The sequence below is a fragment of the Denticeps clupeoides genome, chromosome 8 (assembly GCF_900700375.1).
Source record: "Denticeps clupeoides chromosome 8, fDenClu1.1, whole genome shotgun sequence".
Classification (NCBI taxonomy): Eukaryota; Metazoa; Chordata; class Actinopteri; order Clupeiformes; family Denticipitidae; genus Denticeps; species Denticeps clupeoides.
Window position 1 is genome coordinate 19,349,674 of NC_041714.1, and position 17,305 is coordinate 19,366,978.

General features: G+C 43.0%; 1 protein-coding gene across 4 annotated transcripts; it reads left to right on the forward strand.

Moving 5' to 3' along the window:
- Positions 1 to 1,064: 1,064 nt before the first annotated feature.
- On the forward strand, positions 1,065 to 15,292 carry LOC114795684 (alpha-actinin-2). 4 transcript variants are annotated; one of them, XM_028989227.1, is made up of 21 exons: positions 1,072 to 1,361; positions 3,628 to 3,742; positions 3,854 to 3,973; positions 4,082 to 4,168; positions 4,300 to 4,387; positions 4,632 to 4,710; positions 7,317 to 7,398; positions 7,483 to 7,568; positions 8,271 to 8,363; positions 8,475 to 8,705; positions 8,857 to 9,004; positions 10,477 to 10,627; positions 11,137 to 11,245; positions 11,992 to 12,132; positions 12,740 to 12,922; positions 13,012 to 13,146; positions 13,228 to 13,407; positions 13,504 to 13,650; positions 14,632 to 14,697; positions 14,783 to 14,941; positions 15,031 to 15,292. In XM_028989227.1, the coding sequence occupies exons 1-21, from the start codon at positions 1,236 to 1,238 to the stop codon at positions 15,187 to 15,189; spliced, it is 2,685 nt and encodes an 894-aa protein (XP_028845060.1). In that variant the 5' UTR covers positions 1,072 to 1,235; the 3' UTR covers positions 15,190 to 15,292. The 4 variants fall into 4 exon arrangements, with proteins under 4 accessions (XP_028845058.1, XP_028845059.1, XP_028845060.1 ...); XM_028989224.1 differs by lacking the exon at positions 7,483 to 7,568 and adding an exon at positions 8,071 to 8,156 and having other exon boundaries at positions 1,073 to 1,361; XM_028989226.1 differs by lacking the exons at positions 7,483 to 7,568; positions 14,783 to 14,941; positions 15,031 to 15,292 and adding exons at positions 8,071 to 8,156; positions 13,964 to 14,041 and having other exon boundaries at positions 1,066 to 1,361; positions 14,503 to 14,671.
- Positions 15,293 to 17,305: the final 2,013 nt, after the last annotated feature.

A 17,305-nucleotide genomic window follows, 5' to 3' on the forward strand; every position in this document is an offset into this window, starting at 1 on the left:
CCTTGGCCTTCCATATCTGTCTTTGTCTCTATTTGTATCCGTCTAATTGATTTGTAGTATCGATGTCTTTTAATCTCGTTTTATTATGCTTATAATCTTGTCTTTTATTGTAGTTTTGCTGCGTACGGTGTCCTTGTGTGTCAGAAAGGCGCCTTTAAATAAAACATGTATCCCACAGTTCAGTGAACGATTCGTACTGATCGTGCACTGTTCCCTTGCAAGTTGTTGCAATGAGAGTCACAAATTTTCTCAAACTGCGGGTTTTATACACTACTTATTACCTGCGGTGGCTATTTGTCAGTTTTCTCTTCTTTAGCAGTTCGTTTTCATTTTAATTCACTTGAACTCAACACACCAGTACATGCCACCACACCTCACACTACGACCATCTGAATGTTCACTGTTGTTGACTGCTCATTTAATCACTACCCTGCAACCTGTTACAGCTACATTGGTCATTGCACAATCTATGCACAATGCACTTTAACAGAATCCATAGCATTTACATTTACATTTACAGCATTTATCAGACACCCTTATCCAGAGCGACTTACAATCAGTAGTTACAGGGACAGTCCCCCTGGAGCAACTTAGGGTTAAGTGTCTTGCTCAGGGACACAATGGTAGTAAGTGGGATTCGAACCCGGGTCTTCTGGTTCATAGGCGAGTGTGTTACCCACTAGGCTACTACCACCCATAGCCACTACCCAATGATGTCTGTCTTTTATGTTGTCCTTATAATATAAATATTTGCTTGCATTTTAGCTTGCTTACTCTTTTACTGTTTTTTTATTCTATTTAATTTGTTTTTATAACTTTTCCTTTATGAGAGCACAGTCAAACAAAGTGGTTCATGATGTATTTCACTGCCTGTTGTACTGCTATATTTATGCACATGACAAATTGAAATCTTGAATCTTGAACCCCTCTGTCGCTCCTGCCTAGTGCCCTGCTACAGCTGGCGAGTCTCTCCATCGTATCATTACTGCCAGTCTGATGTTTTAGGTTTGTTTACATGGAAAGATTCGTTCCTTTGAACGACTCGTTCCTTTAAAAGATTCGTTCCTTTGAACGACTCGTTCGCAAACGACTCCGCTCGACTGCCAGATGCTCTCTGTCAGGTCGGCGAACCCGTGGCGAGAGTGAGAGGGCGAAGTGTTACGCGAAGAGTCTCCGCTCCGAAAACACCAAAAAAAAAAAAAAAAAACCCCACAGCACCAGACGGGTGATAAAACATGGATCAACTGGAGAACACCAGCCATTACGACAACGGATACGGCCAGGACGAGTACATGACGCAGGAGGACGAGTGGGACCGCGACCTGCTCCTGGATCCCGCCTGGGAGAAGCAACAGCGCAAGGTAAAGAGCAACCCGCGGTCCAAGATGACGGTTCTGTTCAGAGGTCCGAGCTGAGCTGAACCGCGGACGCCGCTGGGTGCGCAGGGTCAGCGGCTAACAATAGATCCGCCGGGCGGCTCTCCAGCCTGATACCGCCGGCATGCCGACTGTCGACAGATGCTTCGAACAAACGGTGACGTCCTGGGGATTAGAGCGGACGCTCGGGCTAATTTTAGAGGCATTATAGTGGGCTAATCCGATGCCCTTGGCGTGGAATTCCTTTTGTTTTTCGGGCTTGAATCCAGTCCTGGCCGTGCGCGGTCCCGTGGACACCAGTAAACCTGTCGGTGCGACAGGAGGCGGGTTCTGCGTCCGAGCGTGACATCTTACGATCAGGCGAGTGACAAGTGACACACACATCACAGGAACACCTTTGGTCTGGCCTCGGTTGTCCATTGTCCCCAATACGCGAACATCCACAGGTGGCATCGTGTCAGGCCCTTCGTGGATATCGACATGATTCACGGGTATATTTAGCACTCTTGGTCTGGATATTGTGTGTGTGTGTCTGTGTGTGTATGTGTGGTATGTCTGTGTGGTATGTGGGTGTGTGCCTGTGTGGTGTGTGTGTGTGTGTGTGTGTTCCTGTGTCTGTGTGGTGTGTACCTGTGTGGTGTGTGTGTGTGTGGTGTGTATGTGTCTGTGTGTGTCTGTGTGTGTGTGTGTGTGTGTGTGTGTGTGTGTGCCTGTGTGGTGTGCATGTGTCTGGTGTGTGTGTGTGTGGTGTGTATGTGTCTGTGTCTGTGTCTGTATTTCTGGCCGTACTTGCTCATAGGTGAATCTTATATATGAGATTCCAGGTTTTAGTTTAGGCCCCATGCTGAGCCTAATTGTCAACATGCTAAGAGCAGATAAGATCTTAAGGTTCTTAAAAATCAAAGTATCTGAGCCTGGTCAGTGAAGACAAAATGAATAAACCTTCTTTTATCTCATAGCGGAACAGAGGATGCTTCATTTTTTCCCTTCCCATGATAGAGAAAAAGAGAAATCTGTTGTTTCCCCAAATTATATTACACGCACTTTAATTACAAACGATTCATTAATTTAACATAAAAAGTAAATGATGTTATTTGGGATTGCGAAACGTAAAAAAAAAAAAAGTTGGGAAAATGTACAAATTTAAGGCAACCAGCTGTGAAGCATTTTAAAGTTCCCTTAACTTCACGCCTATATCTGTACCACAACCACATGGGCGTGAAGTTGAGGGAACTTGCCGGCTGCTGTTTTTCCGACTTTTTTTTTGTTGTTGCACTCATTGCTTTTACGACGGTCTCATGTTAGACGTTGTCTGTATTACTATCAATTTTGAACAATTTTGAGTCCTTGAGTCACGTCCTCTTAATTCTTTTTTACTATCCACACACCAACCATTTAAACCGCTCTTTTACAGGAGGATATCGGGGATAAACTCTTTATCATTGCGGGGGATGAAGTTACTGACTGCTTTCCCTTCTGGATTTGTTGTATTTCCAGCCTTTATTATATTACAAAAACAACGTGCAGTTATTTTTCAAAAGTCACATTGGTCACAACCATCTAAGCATGGTTTTATTATTGCTATATTATCCCTGTTGTAATGTTGTTGTAATACCCCTATCGACATGGCGTCTTTGTGTAGTGCTGTCGCGGCAGGTTTGTGGTGACGAATCATTCGTTTCGTTTACTGCGAGAGTAGCCTAAAAAAAGATTTTTATAAATACTTAAAAATTCAAGGCAACTGTCTGCGGAGCGTTTTTAAGTTCTCTTTTCAACCAGTTGCCTTGAATTTTTCACTTTTTTTTGTACAGTCTACAAATTTGTTGAAAAAACACTGCTGAGATGATGCTTTTTAATAAAACATTTTTTTTAATCATAATTACTTGTAGGGGTGTTAGAAAGTATTGATGCAGCAATATATTGTGATATTTTTACGTGGTGGTATTGTATCGATACAGGGACCTCAAATAGCAAGTTTAGTCCACCGGGTGGTGCTGCCGAGCGTTCTCTATAGCGAGGTCGGCAGAGATGAGAATCAACCTCCACTCCTGTAGATGGCGCTGTACAGCTGGGTGCTTCGAATTACTTTCAGGCAGAGTGAAATCTCAAAACGTGACGGACCGATCACAGCATCTTGTATTTCAGTGAATTGTACAATGTACACTATGTACAGCATCGACATACATTGTGATATATTCGTATCCTGTGATCCTTGCGATACACACGGCTAATTATTTGTGTGTTCTTACAGACGTTTACAGCCTGGTGTAACTCCCACTTGAGGAAGGCTGGTACACAGATAGAGAACATCGAAGAGGACTTCAGGAACGGCCTAAAACTCATGCTGTTACTGGAGGTCATCTCAGGTACTCAGATCATCTGTTCACGATCACTACGGACAGACGTTGCCAAATGGCGTAAAACGTCTGCTTTATTCATACCTCAGGCTTTATTCCAATTCGCTCTCTTCCGTTCAGGTGAACGGTTACCCAAGCCTGACAGAGGAAAGATGCGTTTTCACAAGATAGCAAATGTGAACAAAGCTCTCGAATTCATCACCAGCAAAGGTGTCAAGCTGGTCTCTATAGGAGCTGAAGGTATTGTTTAATGATTCATTTTGTAATTGTGCTTTATTATGGTCACCATTGTTTCTAAGGCAGCAAAATGTAACTGATAAGGTGCCCTGTCCAACCTTGTTTTTGTAGAAATTGTGGATGGGAATGTTAAGATGACCCTTGGAATGATCTGGACCATCATCCTCCGCTTTGCCATCCAGGACATCTCAGTGGAAGGTAGAGGAAGACACGAGAAATTAAACTAACCCTCTACACTTTGTGTAGTTTCATAAATGTTTAGAAAAAGATAAAAAAATATATATATATATATTTTTTTTGTTGTTGTTGTTGATGCTTTCCCCCTCAAGAAACCTCCGCTAAAGAAGGCCTTCTTTTGTGGTGTCAGAGGAAGACCGCCCCATACCGGAACGTTAACGTCCAGAACTTCCACGTCAGGTGCGGCAGATCTTCAGTGTTTTATCGGAGCTCATACTGAGGTCTACGTGCAAAGCATACGAATAATAAGCAGCAAGCTGAACCTTCAATGAACAGCTGGAACGATTTTCCAGATGCTCCAGTCTGAAGCGATGGGATTTCAGTAAAAATTCCATCCACGCATTCTTTTGAGTGAGTTATTTGGCCTTTGTCACCTGACTGTGATCCTGGTTTTCTGTTCCTGGTGGTGGTGGTGGTGGTGAAGCTGGAAGGATGGTCTGGCATTATGCGCCCTGATCCACAGGCATCGGCCTGACCTGATTGATTACGCCAAGCTCAACAAGGTCTTTGGTGTGGCCCTGCCATTAACATAGAAAGGGGGTCGATGCAGAAAAGCCTTTAGCATGTGAACGCAGCACGAAGACCCTTACATTTTCATTTAAAGAGAAGCCGAGAGTTGAAACCCTCTGCTAAAGGCTTTTGTGATCCGGCCCTTCGTTTTAGGTTAACTGCAATATTAACAGCACCAGTGTGTCTGCCTGATTCTCTCCCGTTGAGGAGGTCACAGTGAGTTCTTCAAAATGTCAGACACGGTCCTACTAACAAAAGTGACTCGCCTGCGAACCCATCCTCCTCCCTGCGTAAATACTTTGCTTGCATCTCTGCTTGTGTTCAGCTGGAGGGACGGCCTCGCCTTCTGTGCCCTCATTCACAGGCACAGGCCTGAACTTCTCGACGTCCACCAGCTCAAGGTAGAAAAGGGGCAGCGATGGCGTAGGCGTTCAGACATCTGTGTTACTGTTGAGCCGTGAGTGTGGTGGTGTTGTGTTGAAAGTGGAAAGTAGGCCTCTAGTTTAGGAGCCAGTCCGGTATTAGCTTGTGCGTTATCCAATGTTAGCAGACATGTTAGTTTTTTTTTTTTATGTTTTATTTGTGATTTTCAATTTTCCAACAACAAACAAATAACAGCTGTTGACCAATATCCACCCACCACCCTCAGCCCCGCCCGTCAAACAGCAAGGAGACAGAGCAAAGGTTTGGACACACCCTCTCATTCAACGTGTTTTCTTTATTTTCATGACCATTTACGTTGGTAGATTCTCACTGAAGGCATCAAAACTATGAATGAACACATGTGGAGTTATGTACTTAACAAAAAAAGGTGAAATAAGTGAAAACATGTTTTATATTCTAGTTTCTTTGCTCTGATTACTGCTTTGCACACTCTTGGCATTCTCTCGATGAGCTCCAAGAGGTCGTCACATCAAATGCTTCTCCAACAGTCTTGAAGGAGTTCCCAGAGGTGTTTAGCACTTGTTGGTCCAGCTCACCCCAAACCATCTGGATTGGGTTCAGGTGCGGTGACTGGAGACCAGGTCTCCACTTTGTTAAGGACATAACTCCACATGTGTTCATTCATAGTTTTGATGCCTTCAGTGAGAATCTACCAACGTAAATGGTCATGAAAATAAAGAAAACACATTGAACGAGAAGGCGTGTCCAAACCTATGGCCTGTACTGTAAATATACAGTATATATGCTGGACTTTTAACATAATCAGTAAATGGTGACCATATCTCCTTGAACTTTTCTTGACGATTAGCTTGGGCGCCCCAAAAATAGAAACGTATGGTATAGGTTCAATCGTTCTCTTACATAAAGATGACAAGACTATGAAAATGTTTTCCCAGAAATTATACAAAGACTGGCAATTCCAGAACATGTGGCCTAAAGTTGCTGGCCCTTGGTGACATCGTAGGCTCTCCGAGCTGGTATCAGCAGTGCAGATGATGTAGTACTCTGGATCACACGGTGTCTAATACAGACCGAGGAGGTTGTTAGCAGACTTTTAACAAGTTTGTGCATTGCTGATTCTCTCTCTTCTCACACACACACAAACACACACACACACACATCCGGATATTGGGATCTAAAAACAAGTGTTGCAAGGTCATCCGGTTCGTCTAATCCCCCCCCACTCCAACTTTGTACCACAGTATCCATTTCTCCCAGCACGCTCACACGCACTTTGGGCTGCCTCGCTTCCAGCTGTCCTCTGCGGCTCCAGGTGAGCTTGGCTGTGGTAATCCGGGCCATTTTAGCCCCGGCGCAGAGTCTCTGTTTAGGGCAGTGCGCCGCTGGGATGCCTGGATCCCTGTGCAGCTGTTATTGTCCTGCAAGGCGGCTCTCTGCTGTGGCCATCAGTGGAACGAGTCTTTTCCTGACGAGTTAGGCCTTACCAGGGCTCATAGCTTTGTAGGTCAAAATCGATAGAAACCGAATGAGAATTGCTGGTGTCTTCCTCTTATAAGTCGCTTTGGATAAAAGCATCTTATCTTAAAGTAAAGCAAAGTAAAGAACAAGTCAAGAGCCATACGATCCCACTGGCCCTCAGAACCCATATCTACATCAGTTCATCACACGATCGTCTCTGGAAACTCCAGTGTTGGCAACATAGATCTGTTGTAGTGCTCATTTCGTCATTTATGATTATAATTCATGTAATTATAATTCATGTAATTAATCTGTAATTACTGTCATTTATCAGAAACACTGATTCCTTATAAAAATACGACAATCAGACTTAACATCATGACCCTCTTGAGTAGCTCCTCTAGTAAGTTGTGAGGTGATGCCTCCATGGCACGTAACACAGACGCTCGAACATCCCAGACAAGACCTGGTTCTTGTCAAAGCCACTCAGAGACACTGCCTAATATATCCCACTTGCTGCCAGCAGCCGTTGTAATGAGAAAAGCAACAATATTCATGTAACCTGTCATAATGTTATAGTGGGTCAGTGTATGCTACATGAATTATTGCCACAGTTTCTGTTTTTTTTTTTTTTTTTTTTTTTTTTCTTTGGTTTATGCATCTTTTATGCGTGAGTGTTCTGATTGGGAGCAGGTCTATGGTGTTTGAATCTGTCTAACATGATTCATGTCTCTAGGATGATCATTTGGGGAACCTGAATCTGGCCTTTGACATCGCAGAGAAATACTTGGACATCCCTAAAATGCTGGATGCAGAGGGTAAAGTCATTTTACGTTACGTTGGGAAATAATTCATTATGGTAAATGGGTGAATATTAATTTTGCATGGATTTGGCTCCACAGACCTAGTGAGTACAGCCAGACCAGATGAGCGGACAATTATGACGTATATTTCAAGTTATTATCACAGATTTGCAGGGGCTCAGAAGGTACATTTTGCACCTTAGTCCCTTGGAATAAAGGGTAGTGCCCTCTTTGTGGTAGTTAGACAATATAAGTGTAGTTTGAACACCCATGAAGATCTTTCTAGAATTTACACTTCCTCATTCCCATGCTATAGTGTCCTCTAGTAACAGTTGGTCTTGATTCTCTGAATAACTTTTTCAGTTCCCCTGTTGCACTTACTGTTAAATCTTCCCATCAGATTTTTATTTTGGTGGTGATAAGAGGTGGTGCAGTGGTGGCCTAGCGGCTAAGGAAGCGGACCCGCAATCGGAAGGTTGCCGATTCGAATCCTGAGCCACCGAGGTGCCACTGAGCAAATCACCGTTCATGGCTGCCCGCTGCACACCAAGGGTGATGGTTAAATGCAGAGGGTGCATTTCGTTGTCTGCACCGTATGCTGTGCTTACTGTGCTTCACAGTGACAATCACTTCACTTTCACCAAGCCCCTTTCCTTGTTTTGTTCTCCCATTATTATCCCTTTCTAGACATTGTGAACACCCCCAAGCCTGATGAGAGAGCTATTATGACCTATGTGTCCTGCTTCTACCATGCCTTTGCTGGTGCTGAGCAGGTATATAGATCCCTAACATGTTTGTGTCTGTGCAAAATCATATATGAGATTAATCATGTAACAAAACACCTTCCATCCATCTTCTAATTCTAACCCTTTTCTTTTTTGCCCTAGGCTGAAACTGCTGCTAACCGGATCTGTAAAGTTCTTGGTGTGAACCAGGAGAATGAGAAACTAATGGAGGACTATGAGAGACTCGCAAGTGAGGTATGCCGATGCTACAGATATATGTTGTATATGATATTCCCTCAAAAACGAACACACCCAACATATTGCTGTAATGACAATGGATGCGAAACTTTCTCCTCTGGGAATCAGTTGTTGGAGTGGATCCGACGCACAACCCCCTGGTTGGAGAACAGAGTTCCTGAAAAGACCATGTCAGAAATGCGGAAGAAACTGGAGGATTTCCGAGATTATAGACGACTTCACAAACCACCAAAAGTGCAGGAGAAATGCCAGCTGGAGATCAGCTTCAACACCCTGCAGACCAAACTACGCATCAGCAACAGGCCCTCCTTCATGCCCTCGGAGGGCAAGATGGTGTCTGTAAGTGAACTACGTTACAGCTGACGTGTACAGATCCAGAGCGCTTTCATGACGGCTCCATGCGTACCGAAATGAATTAAACGCTTAGTTAAGCAGAGAAACTTTTACGAGCTGTAAACGGTCTTTGTTTGTGTGTGTGTGTGTGTTGCAGGACATAGCAAGTGCCTGGCAGGGCCTGGAGCAGGCAGAGAAGGGGTATGAGGAGTGGCTCCTGACTGAGATTCGCCGCCTAGAACGTCTCGACCATCTGGCTGAGAAATTTCGTCAGAAGGCGACCACCCATGAGACCTGGGCTAGTGGTAAGTGACAGGCTCTCCAGCCCTCGCCGTAGAGGGATGATATACTTGATCTGCCGCAATAACAGGGTGGTAATAGGCACAGAGGTTGAATACGGATGAGCCCAAAACATTCAGGATTAGGGTTGGAGAGCCCTGCTCTACAAGTATAACTGCAGGGCTGATAGTATTCAAGCACCACGCTGGATCTGTTTTCCCGCTGTTCTCCATGCTGGCAACGCAAATTGTAATTCCTGGACAGCACGTTTATGAAGCCAGGGGAAGACACCAGAGATGTTTGGCTGCTGCCAAAAGCTCTGGCAACCAGAAGGATGCTCTTTTGCACTTTTTGACGCTATGTGAAAGTGAAGTGATTGTCATTGTGATACACTGCAGCACAGCACACACATAAAAATGTGTCCTCTGAATCTAACCCATCACCCTTGGTGAGCAGTGGGCAGCCATGACAGACGTCCAGGGAGCAGTGTGTGGGGACGTTGCTTTGCTTGGTGGCACCTCAGCGGCGCCTTGGCGGATCGGGATTCGAACCGTCAACCTTCTGATTATGTGGCCGCTTCCTTTAACCGCTAGGCCACCACTGCCCCCTATATGGAAAATATCTGAGGCAGTGGTGGCCAAGTGGGTAAGTGGCCGCGGGTAAGTGCCAAGGTGCCTCTGAGCAAAGCACTGTCCCCACACACTGCTCCCTGGGCGCCTGTCATGGCTGCCCACTGCTCACTAAGGGGGACGGGTTAAATGCAGAGGACACATTTGTGTGTGCTATGCTGTAGTGTATCACAATGACAGTCACTTAATTTTCACTAAATATTGGTAATGAGATTATAGATATAACAAAATATATCATGTAATATTGTCTACAAATAAAAATGAGACTAAAATAAACAACAAATGAGACATTATTTCCTATCGTTTAATTGTGTTATTATTTTTATCCAGTGGTTCTCGTCACACAGATGACGTCACTTTTGCAATATGCATTTGCATTTGCAATATCAGATTTCAGGATACTTCTGATGTGTGAACATGTGGTGATGAAAAAATGACGAAGTGATCTTTGGACACATGGACGCATTTTCTTTGCAATCAAGTGGAAAAGGAAACAGAATTTGTGGTCCAAAAACAAAGAACATATTAGAGTGTCTTTCAAGTCTGGAATGTATGTAGAGTATTCTTGAGTCTATAAGGTAACAAATTTATAATAATAATAAGATAACCTTGTTTTTATTGTGAAATGGGTTTGAATACTTAAATAGAATTGCATTACTACAAACAAAAACTACTTAAGTACAACTGACTAAAACTAGACTAAAATAGTCATGGAAAATTCAGACTAAAATTAGACTAAAATGTTAAGACTTTTAGTCAACTGAAACTTCACTAGACTGATGCAGTATGAGAAGAATAAGAAGCATCCTTGTGTGTGTAGACCTGTATTTTTACTGCCTTGTCTGTGTGTTTGTGTGTTTTGTATTCAGGCAAGGAGCAGATTCTTTCCCAGAAAGATTACGATTCCGCCTCTCTGTCGGAGATCAGGGCACTGCTACGGAAACACGAAGCATTTGAGAGCGACCTGGCGGCTCATCAGGACCGAGTGGAACAGATTGCAGCTATCGCCCAGGAGCTCAAGTACGATGCCATTTCCCCAGACTTTCCTCTCTCCCCCTTATAACAGAGACGCGTGTGAAATTTCTTGCAGGGGTCCGATAATGGACGTCATGCATACCTCTGTGGCCACAAATAGATTTTAGAGAGTGTCACCGTTGACTAGCACGGTTGTTATCAGTACTCTGTCCTTCACCTCTTTGCCATCTGACCTCACCTCCCTCGCTGGCTCACACACGTGCTCAACAGCCAAGGTTCTTGTCATTCATCCAAAGCCCCAGTGCAAGCGACCAGGGACCAGTGTGCCGACCTTTAAACGATGGAAAACTTTCAAAGTTTTTTTTACAATCTCTGTAATTATGTAGATATGCTGGCCTATAGACAGCACAACATAAAATATAGTCATTAAGAATATTGTCCAGTTTTGCCATTAAGCAATATTAATCAGAAGGTTGCCGGTTCAAATCCTGAACCGCCAAGGTGCCACTGAGGTGCCACTGAGCAAAGTAATAAGGATCCCTGTGTTTCTTTAGTGAGCTTGACTACCACGATGTTGCCGCTGTCAATCAGAGGTGCCAGAGCATCTGTGACCTGTGGGACCATCTGGGGACGTTGACCCAGAAGAGGAGAGAAGCCTTGGAGGTGAGTGGTGAATGAGATGGTCAGTGGGCATGTCTATTAAGCACAAGAAGGCTGAAATGTGTCATGTCCCTCATAACTGACCTGATTTGGGAACAAGAGAACCAAGAACCAACGATGACCATGTCTACAATTGGAAAATCCTCCAGCTTCGTCATCCTACTAATCTACAGGATGAAAACAACTGTACGCGCTCTGACTACTAGAGAGCAGGCCTCCAGCAGAGGACACATTTTGTTGTGTCACCGTGTGCTGTGCTGCAGTGTATCACAATGACAATCACTTTACTTTCACTCCCACCACCCATCCTCACCACCTTCCATAGAGGAATCATTGAGAGCATTTACCAGTGCATCAGGAAAGCCAGCAGCATTGTGACAGACTCCACACACCCCTCACAGGCACTCTTCACCCTCCTACCATCCGGAAAAAGTTACTCAAGCATTCGGGCCTAATGTTGTTTATTATAGTACTCTTCCATTGTGCACAGCAGTATTTGCACTATTTACTTTGCAACCTTCATTATTCATTTCACCAGTTTAGCGCTGTCTGTCTCTTTGTTGTCTACATGTTTTTGTTAAATGTTACTCTTGCACTGCCCGTGTCCCCTGTTTGTCCAGTTTGTGCATTTAAAGTGCACTTTATGTCAGTGTGTAACTTTGTTTAAATGTTCCATGTAGCTCCAGGTTTGTTCTGTATGTAGCTGAAATAACAATAAACCTCAACGTGATATTCTGTTTGTGCTTCAGAGGACAGAGAAATTACTGGAAACTGTGGACCAGCTGTTTTTGGAGTTTGCTAAGAGATCAGCTCCCTTTAATAACTGGATGGAGGGGGCAATGGAAGATTTGCAGGACATGTTTATAGTGCACACCATTGAGGAAGTTCAGGTACCCCCCCCACACACACACACACTCAGTCAAAAGTTTGGATGCTCATTTATTGGTCTTTAATTCAAAATGGACTATGACACGTGACTATGAAATAACATGTGCGGTTATGTAATAAACAAAAAAGAAGATTTGCGTCCCACCAAAGCAGGGAGCTTTTGCTGTGATGGCAGCATTTAATAATCTTGGTTTCCAACAGTCCCGAAGGTTTATGCTGAACACTTTCTTATTTACATTACATATACAGCATTGGGCAGATGCTCTATTCCAGAGTGACTTACATATATCTTATCATTCACTCATGTTAATAAGCATCTCATCAAGCAGCTTTTGATGATGACACAGTTAACAAAGCAACCATGAAGGTAAAAAGAGGAAAAAACAGATTCATCAAACATACTTCACTTTTTCCTCATAAAACAAATACCAAATACTATGTATCTTGCATTGGATTCTTCAAAATGTCTCCATCTTAGTCTCCATAACCACCAAGAGCAGGGGCGTCCACACTTTTGAATGGTAGTGTTCGTGTATAAACAAAACCATTCAGCCGTGTGTTCTATGCATACCAACATCTTCACTTATTTTCTCCTTTTTTTCCATATAGAGTCTAACCGCAGCTCATGAGCAGTTTAAAGCCACTCTTCCTGAAGCAGACAGTGAGAGGCAGGCCATTCTGGGCATCCAAAATGAGGTGCAGAAAATCTACCAGAATTATGGTATCCGTGGCAACGTCACAAATCCCTACAGCACCATCAGCACCGAGGAGATCGTCGTCAAGTGGGACAAGGTCAGGGTTCCTCATTAATTAGAATTGATTCAGCTCTGTTTTGAGTAAGAGCTTGATTATGGAATCTTCCTCTGCGTTGGTGTGTTTAGGTTAAAACGCTGGTTCCTCAGAGAGACGGAGCACTGCAGGAGGAGTTGGCTAGGCAGCACGCTAATGAGAGGCTGAGGCGGCAGTTTGCTGCCCAAGCCAACCTCATTGGACCCTGGATCCAAACAAGGATGGAGGTCTGAAGGACCATCACCTCTGACCTTGAATAATGATGGTGTAGACTGGAGCTGTTGTTAACAATCCTGACAACCTTACAGGAAATTGCACGCTGTGCCTTGGAGATGGGCGGGACTCTGGAGGATCAGATGACTCAGCTGAAGCAGTACGAACACGTGATCATTGCATACAAGCCCAACGTCGACAAGCTGGAAGGAGACCACCAACTTATACAAGAATCGCTGATTTTTGATAATAAACACACCAATTATACAATGGAGGTATTAAAAAATGTATATGCATGTAAATCAGGAATGTATAATTACCCACTTCTTCAATGATAACTCTCCATCTGATTGTTTCTATGGCAACTGCAGCATATTCGGGTTGGCTGGGAGCTGCTCCTCACCACCATTGCTCGAACCATCAATGAAATTGAGACTCAGATCCTGATCCGAGATGCTAAGGGCATCAGCCAAGAACAGATGCATGAGTTCCGCTCCTCATTCAAACACTTTGACCGGGTACAGTGATCACAATAGGCTTTAATAATGCAATATATTTACTAGATAACATTAGATCATGGGGTTGAAAATGCATGCTAGAATGTGCTACGTGTGCGTGATTTTTATAGTTTTATTCTTTTCAATTATTTTACTTAGTTAATTTAAGCAATTAAGGAATGAATTGTTTTTGCCTTGGCTGAATGTGTGGCATATCAAACTAAATTTGAAGCAAAGTACAAGGAAGTATTAAAGTAGCTGTGACAGTTTAAAGAAATGTATGCTCAACTATACTAACTACTGTGTGTAACTGTGTGTGTCTGCCTCGGCTCAGGAAAGTGCTGGTAAACTCGTTCCTGCCGAATTTAAGTCTTGCCTTATTAGCTTGGGCCATATGGGGAGTGATAAAAAGGTACTTACTTACACTAACCCGAACCTTCATATCATTTCAGTTTTTCTTACAATTAAAGGGATGTTCTACTTTTTCAACCTTTCCGATGCCTAAAAAAAATAATGAGCTTGTTGACTGTTTTCAGATTTAAACTCTCTGTCTTTATAATGTATAGATAGTGATGGGGTCTGTGTAGTCGCAATCGGAAGGTTGCCACTTCAAATCCACTAAAGTACCGTCCCCACACACACATTTCACTGTGTGCACTGCTTGCTGTGTTGGAATGTTTCACAAAGACAATCGCTTCACTAAATCATAAATATGATGTAAGCCATTTGGCAGTCCATGGTGTCCCTTTAATACATTGTTCATCTGAAGATACAAGACATTTTCTTTGTAGGACAATGCTAAGTATTTCTTTGTTCTGTGTATTTCTGTTGCTCGTGTGTGTGTGTGTGTGTGTGTGTGTGTATCTGTGTTAGGTCCTGCTTTCTCTTGTGCCTGGTTTTTGATGCCTCATTCTCCTATGGACTCTTCTGGATGTTTTTCCCCCCCTGGATCGACTTTCCTGCTCTCCCTCACCTGTGACCTAATGCTCCTTCACCCTGTAGAAAAAGAATGGTGTCATGGACACTGATGACTTTAGAGCCTGTCTGATCTCTATGGGTTATGATTTGGTAGGCGCAGCACTGCAGATGCAGATTTTTTATGATCTTGTCTTTCTCTCTGAAAATATGCTCACTGTCATTTTTCCTCTGTCAGGGTGAGGTGGAGTTTGCACGAATCATGATGTTGGTGGATCCAAGTGCAACCGGGGTCGTCTCTTTTCAGTCCTTTATTGATTTTATGACTAGGGAGACAGCAGATACTGACACAGCTGATCAAGTTGTGGCATCTTTCAGAATCCTGGCCACTGACAAGGTGAGCATGTGTCTGGGGTAAAAAAGCACGTACTGTAAAAGCAGAGTGGCGATATGCAGCCTTTAAAAATGCTCTTTAATTCCCCCCAGCCATACATCCTGGCAGATGAGCTTCGGAGAGAGCTGCCCCCAGACCAGGCCGATTACTGCATCATGCGAATGCCCCCCTACTCTGGACCGGGTACGGTGGCTGGAGCGCTTGATTATACCGCATTTTCTACTGCCCTTTATGGAGAGAGTGACCTATAATGTACCCATGACCTTCACTTCACTTTAGACTTGCTTTCATCTCTAAAAGATGCCTGAAAAAAGGAAACTCACCAAATAACATTTACTGTATACATGGCAGATTCACACACAATGAGTTTGAAATATCTTACCATAATGTATAACCTGAAAACCTTTTAACTAAATCACAAAAATAAAAAGGTTAGATATCGATATCATTTAACTATTTAAATTCTATTATTCTTAAATATGCAAAATAATTCTAAATTCTATTGAATGCTAATGTAATGGTTTACTAATTTCTAATATTGAAATTTTCAATGTATCATTATTGATGAGTGACAAAGACCCCAAAATCAATTAAAAAAATATTGTCCTCGATGCATTATTTACACTGTACCTATTCACACACTGCCAACTTTACAAATGATGCACAGCCAACTAATGGAGTGAATGTCCTGATCCAACAATTTGACACTCAGTAATGTGCAGCAGAGAAGTGGGATTGTCTTTCTGTTCATGTTATAAAAATGAAGATGGCTCCTCATGTGAGCAGATAGTCACATCATGCCATATTTTGCCTTTTCTGACCACGTCTCACTCCATACATTGTCAATAAAACATATAATCCAAGCTGCAAAACCCGTTATGTCTTTTAATTCTTGTATAGCCTTTATCTTATTAATCGACCTGTTTTTATTGGTTTGGTTTGCATCTCACCTAAATTTAAATCGTTCATATTTTATTTATATGAGCAACTGAGAAATGAACAGTAGATTTGAAAAATACAAGTACATGGTCTTATGCCAATATTAATAACATTTGACTATTGTTGTTATTATTATGTATACTCTGGATAATATTTTATGCAAGAAATTCATTCCGAAGTGGGACACGGCCAGTCCGCATGACGTCAGGTCTATGGAAGCTATGAGATGATTCATCGAAATGATGTGCTTAAGGGTACAAAAGTTATAGGAAGCTCTCAGGAAGTGAGAGACGAGGGTTTGAGTTGTGTTTGTCCAGCGTGAAGAGCACCTTCATAAAAAGGATGATCATCGAAATCCATGACACCATCTGAAATCGGTCAGTAATTAGGAGGTGCTCTGCTAATTAGGATTTAATTAGGAATTTATATCAGACTGATGGCCTATAAAACATGTATCATTACCATCTCATGATGGGTAAAACCAAAACCCGCTGATGGTTTCCATTCCATCTATTTCTGGTCTTTTTTGACAGCTTGGCAGAACGGCAGAACTCGTGCAAACGTTGCTGTAAGTTCTAGACCATTTCAGGGGTGTCAGGCTCACGTTATATAGATCTATCATAACGTCCTGGCAATATGAAGCGCTGGCAACACAAAAACTACAGATCCCACAATGCAGCGCTTCAGTCGCCTGGCCGGACGCAGCTGAATCTGTACAGGAGCGGTTTCCACTGGGGATGCTTTCCTATTCGATCCGATACCAAGCAAAATTCAGGTTGGTACTGATGCGTCTTACAATAGATAAATGTGTTTGGAAAATTTAAATTAAAAGTCTTATGTCCTGTGCACCGTGGGACGCAAGTGCCTCTCATTTGGTGTTGAGAAAGTTGGCAACTGTACCAGTCAGACCAGATTTCTTCCTTAAGTTAATCCTGTCCTCAAGATGAAATGCGAAGTCCAGGTGAAGAGTCAGAGTTCAGGCTGGGAGATTCTTCACTTTAGCAGAGTTTATTGAGAGGGGTAAAGTTGTTCTTAGAAGATGTTACCATCGGTCGGTCAGTGTCTCGCTCATACTCCTCACATATGACCCCACACACACACACACACACACACCAGGTTCTTCAACCTCGCTGTCTTCTGTGTGGGTCTGAAGGCTGGATGGCTGTGGCAGGAAGTCTCGTGGACGCTTCAGAGAAGGCTTTGTATGAATAATCAATGATGTATTACACATTTAATTAATGGATATCTGTTTTTTTTTTTTTTTACCCTAAATTTCATGTCAATGGCACCTATAGGACTATATTTACTTTAAAAATTGGTGACGTGTGCTTATTGTACCCACTGTATATATGAATACTTCTACTGGTGAGGGGTGGTGGGCATGAAGTTCCTCACCTGGTCTCTCCACACAAAGCACATCAAATTATG

What these genes read in the sequence shown, in the direction of transcription:
- LOC114795684 (XM_028989227.1), top strand. Translation starts at nt 1,236, where the DNA reads ATGGATCAACTGGAGAACACCAGCCATTACGACAACGGATACGGCCAG. An exon ending in GATTTGCAGGGGCTCAGAAG is followed by an intron (nt 7,569 to 8,270) that starts GTACATTTTGCA and finishes TTTTTGCCCTAG; the next exon opens with GCTGAAACTGCTGCTAACCG. An exon ending in GGATCCAAACAAGGATGGAG is followed by an intron (nt 13,147 to 13,227) that starts GTCTGAAGGACC and finishes ACAACCTTACAG; the next exon opens with GAAATTGCACGCTGTGCCTT.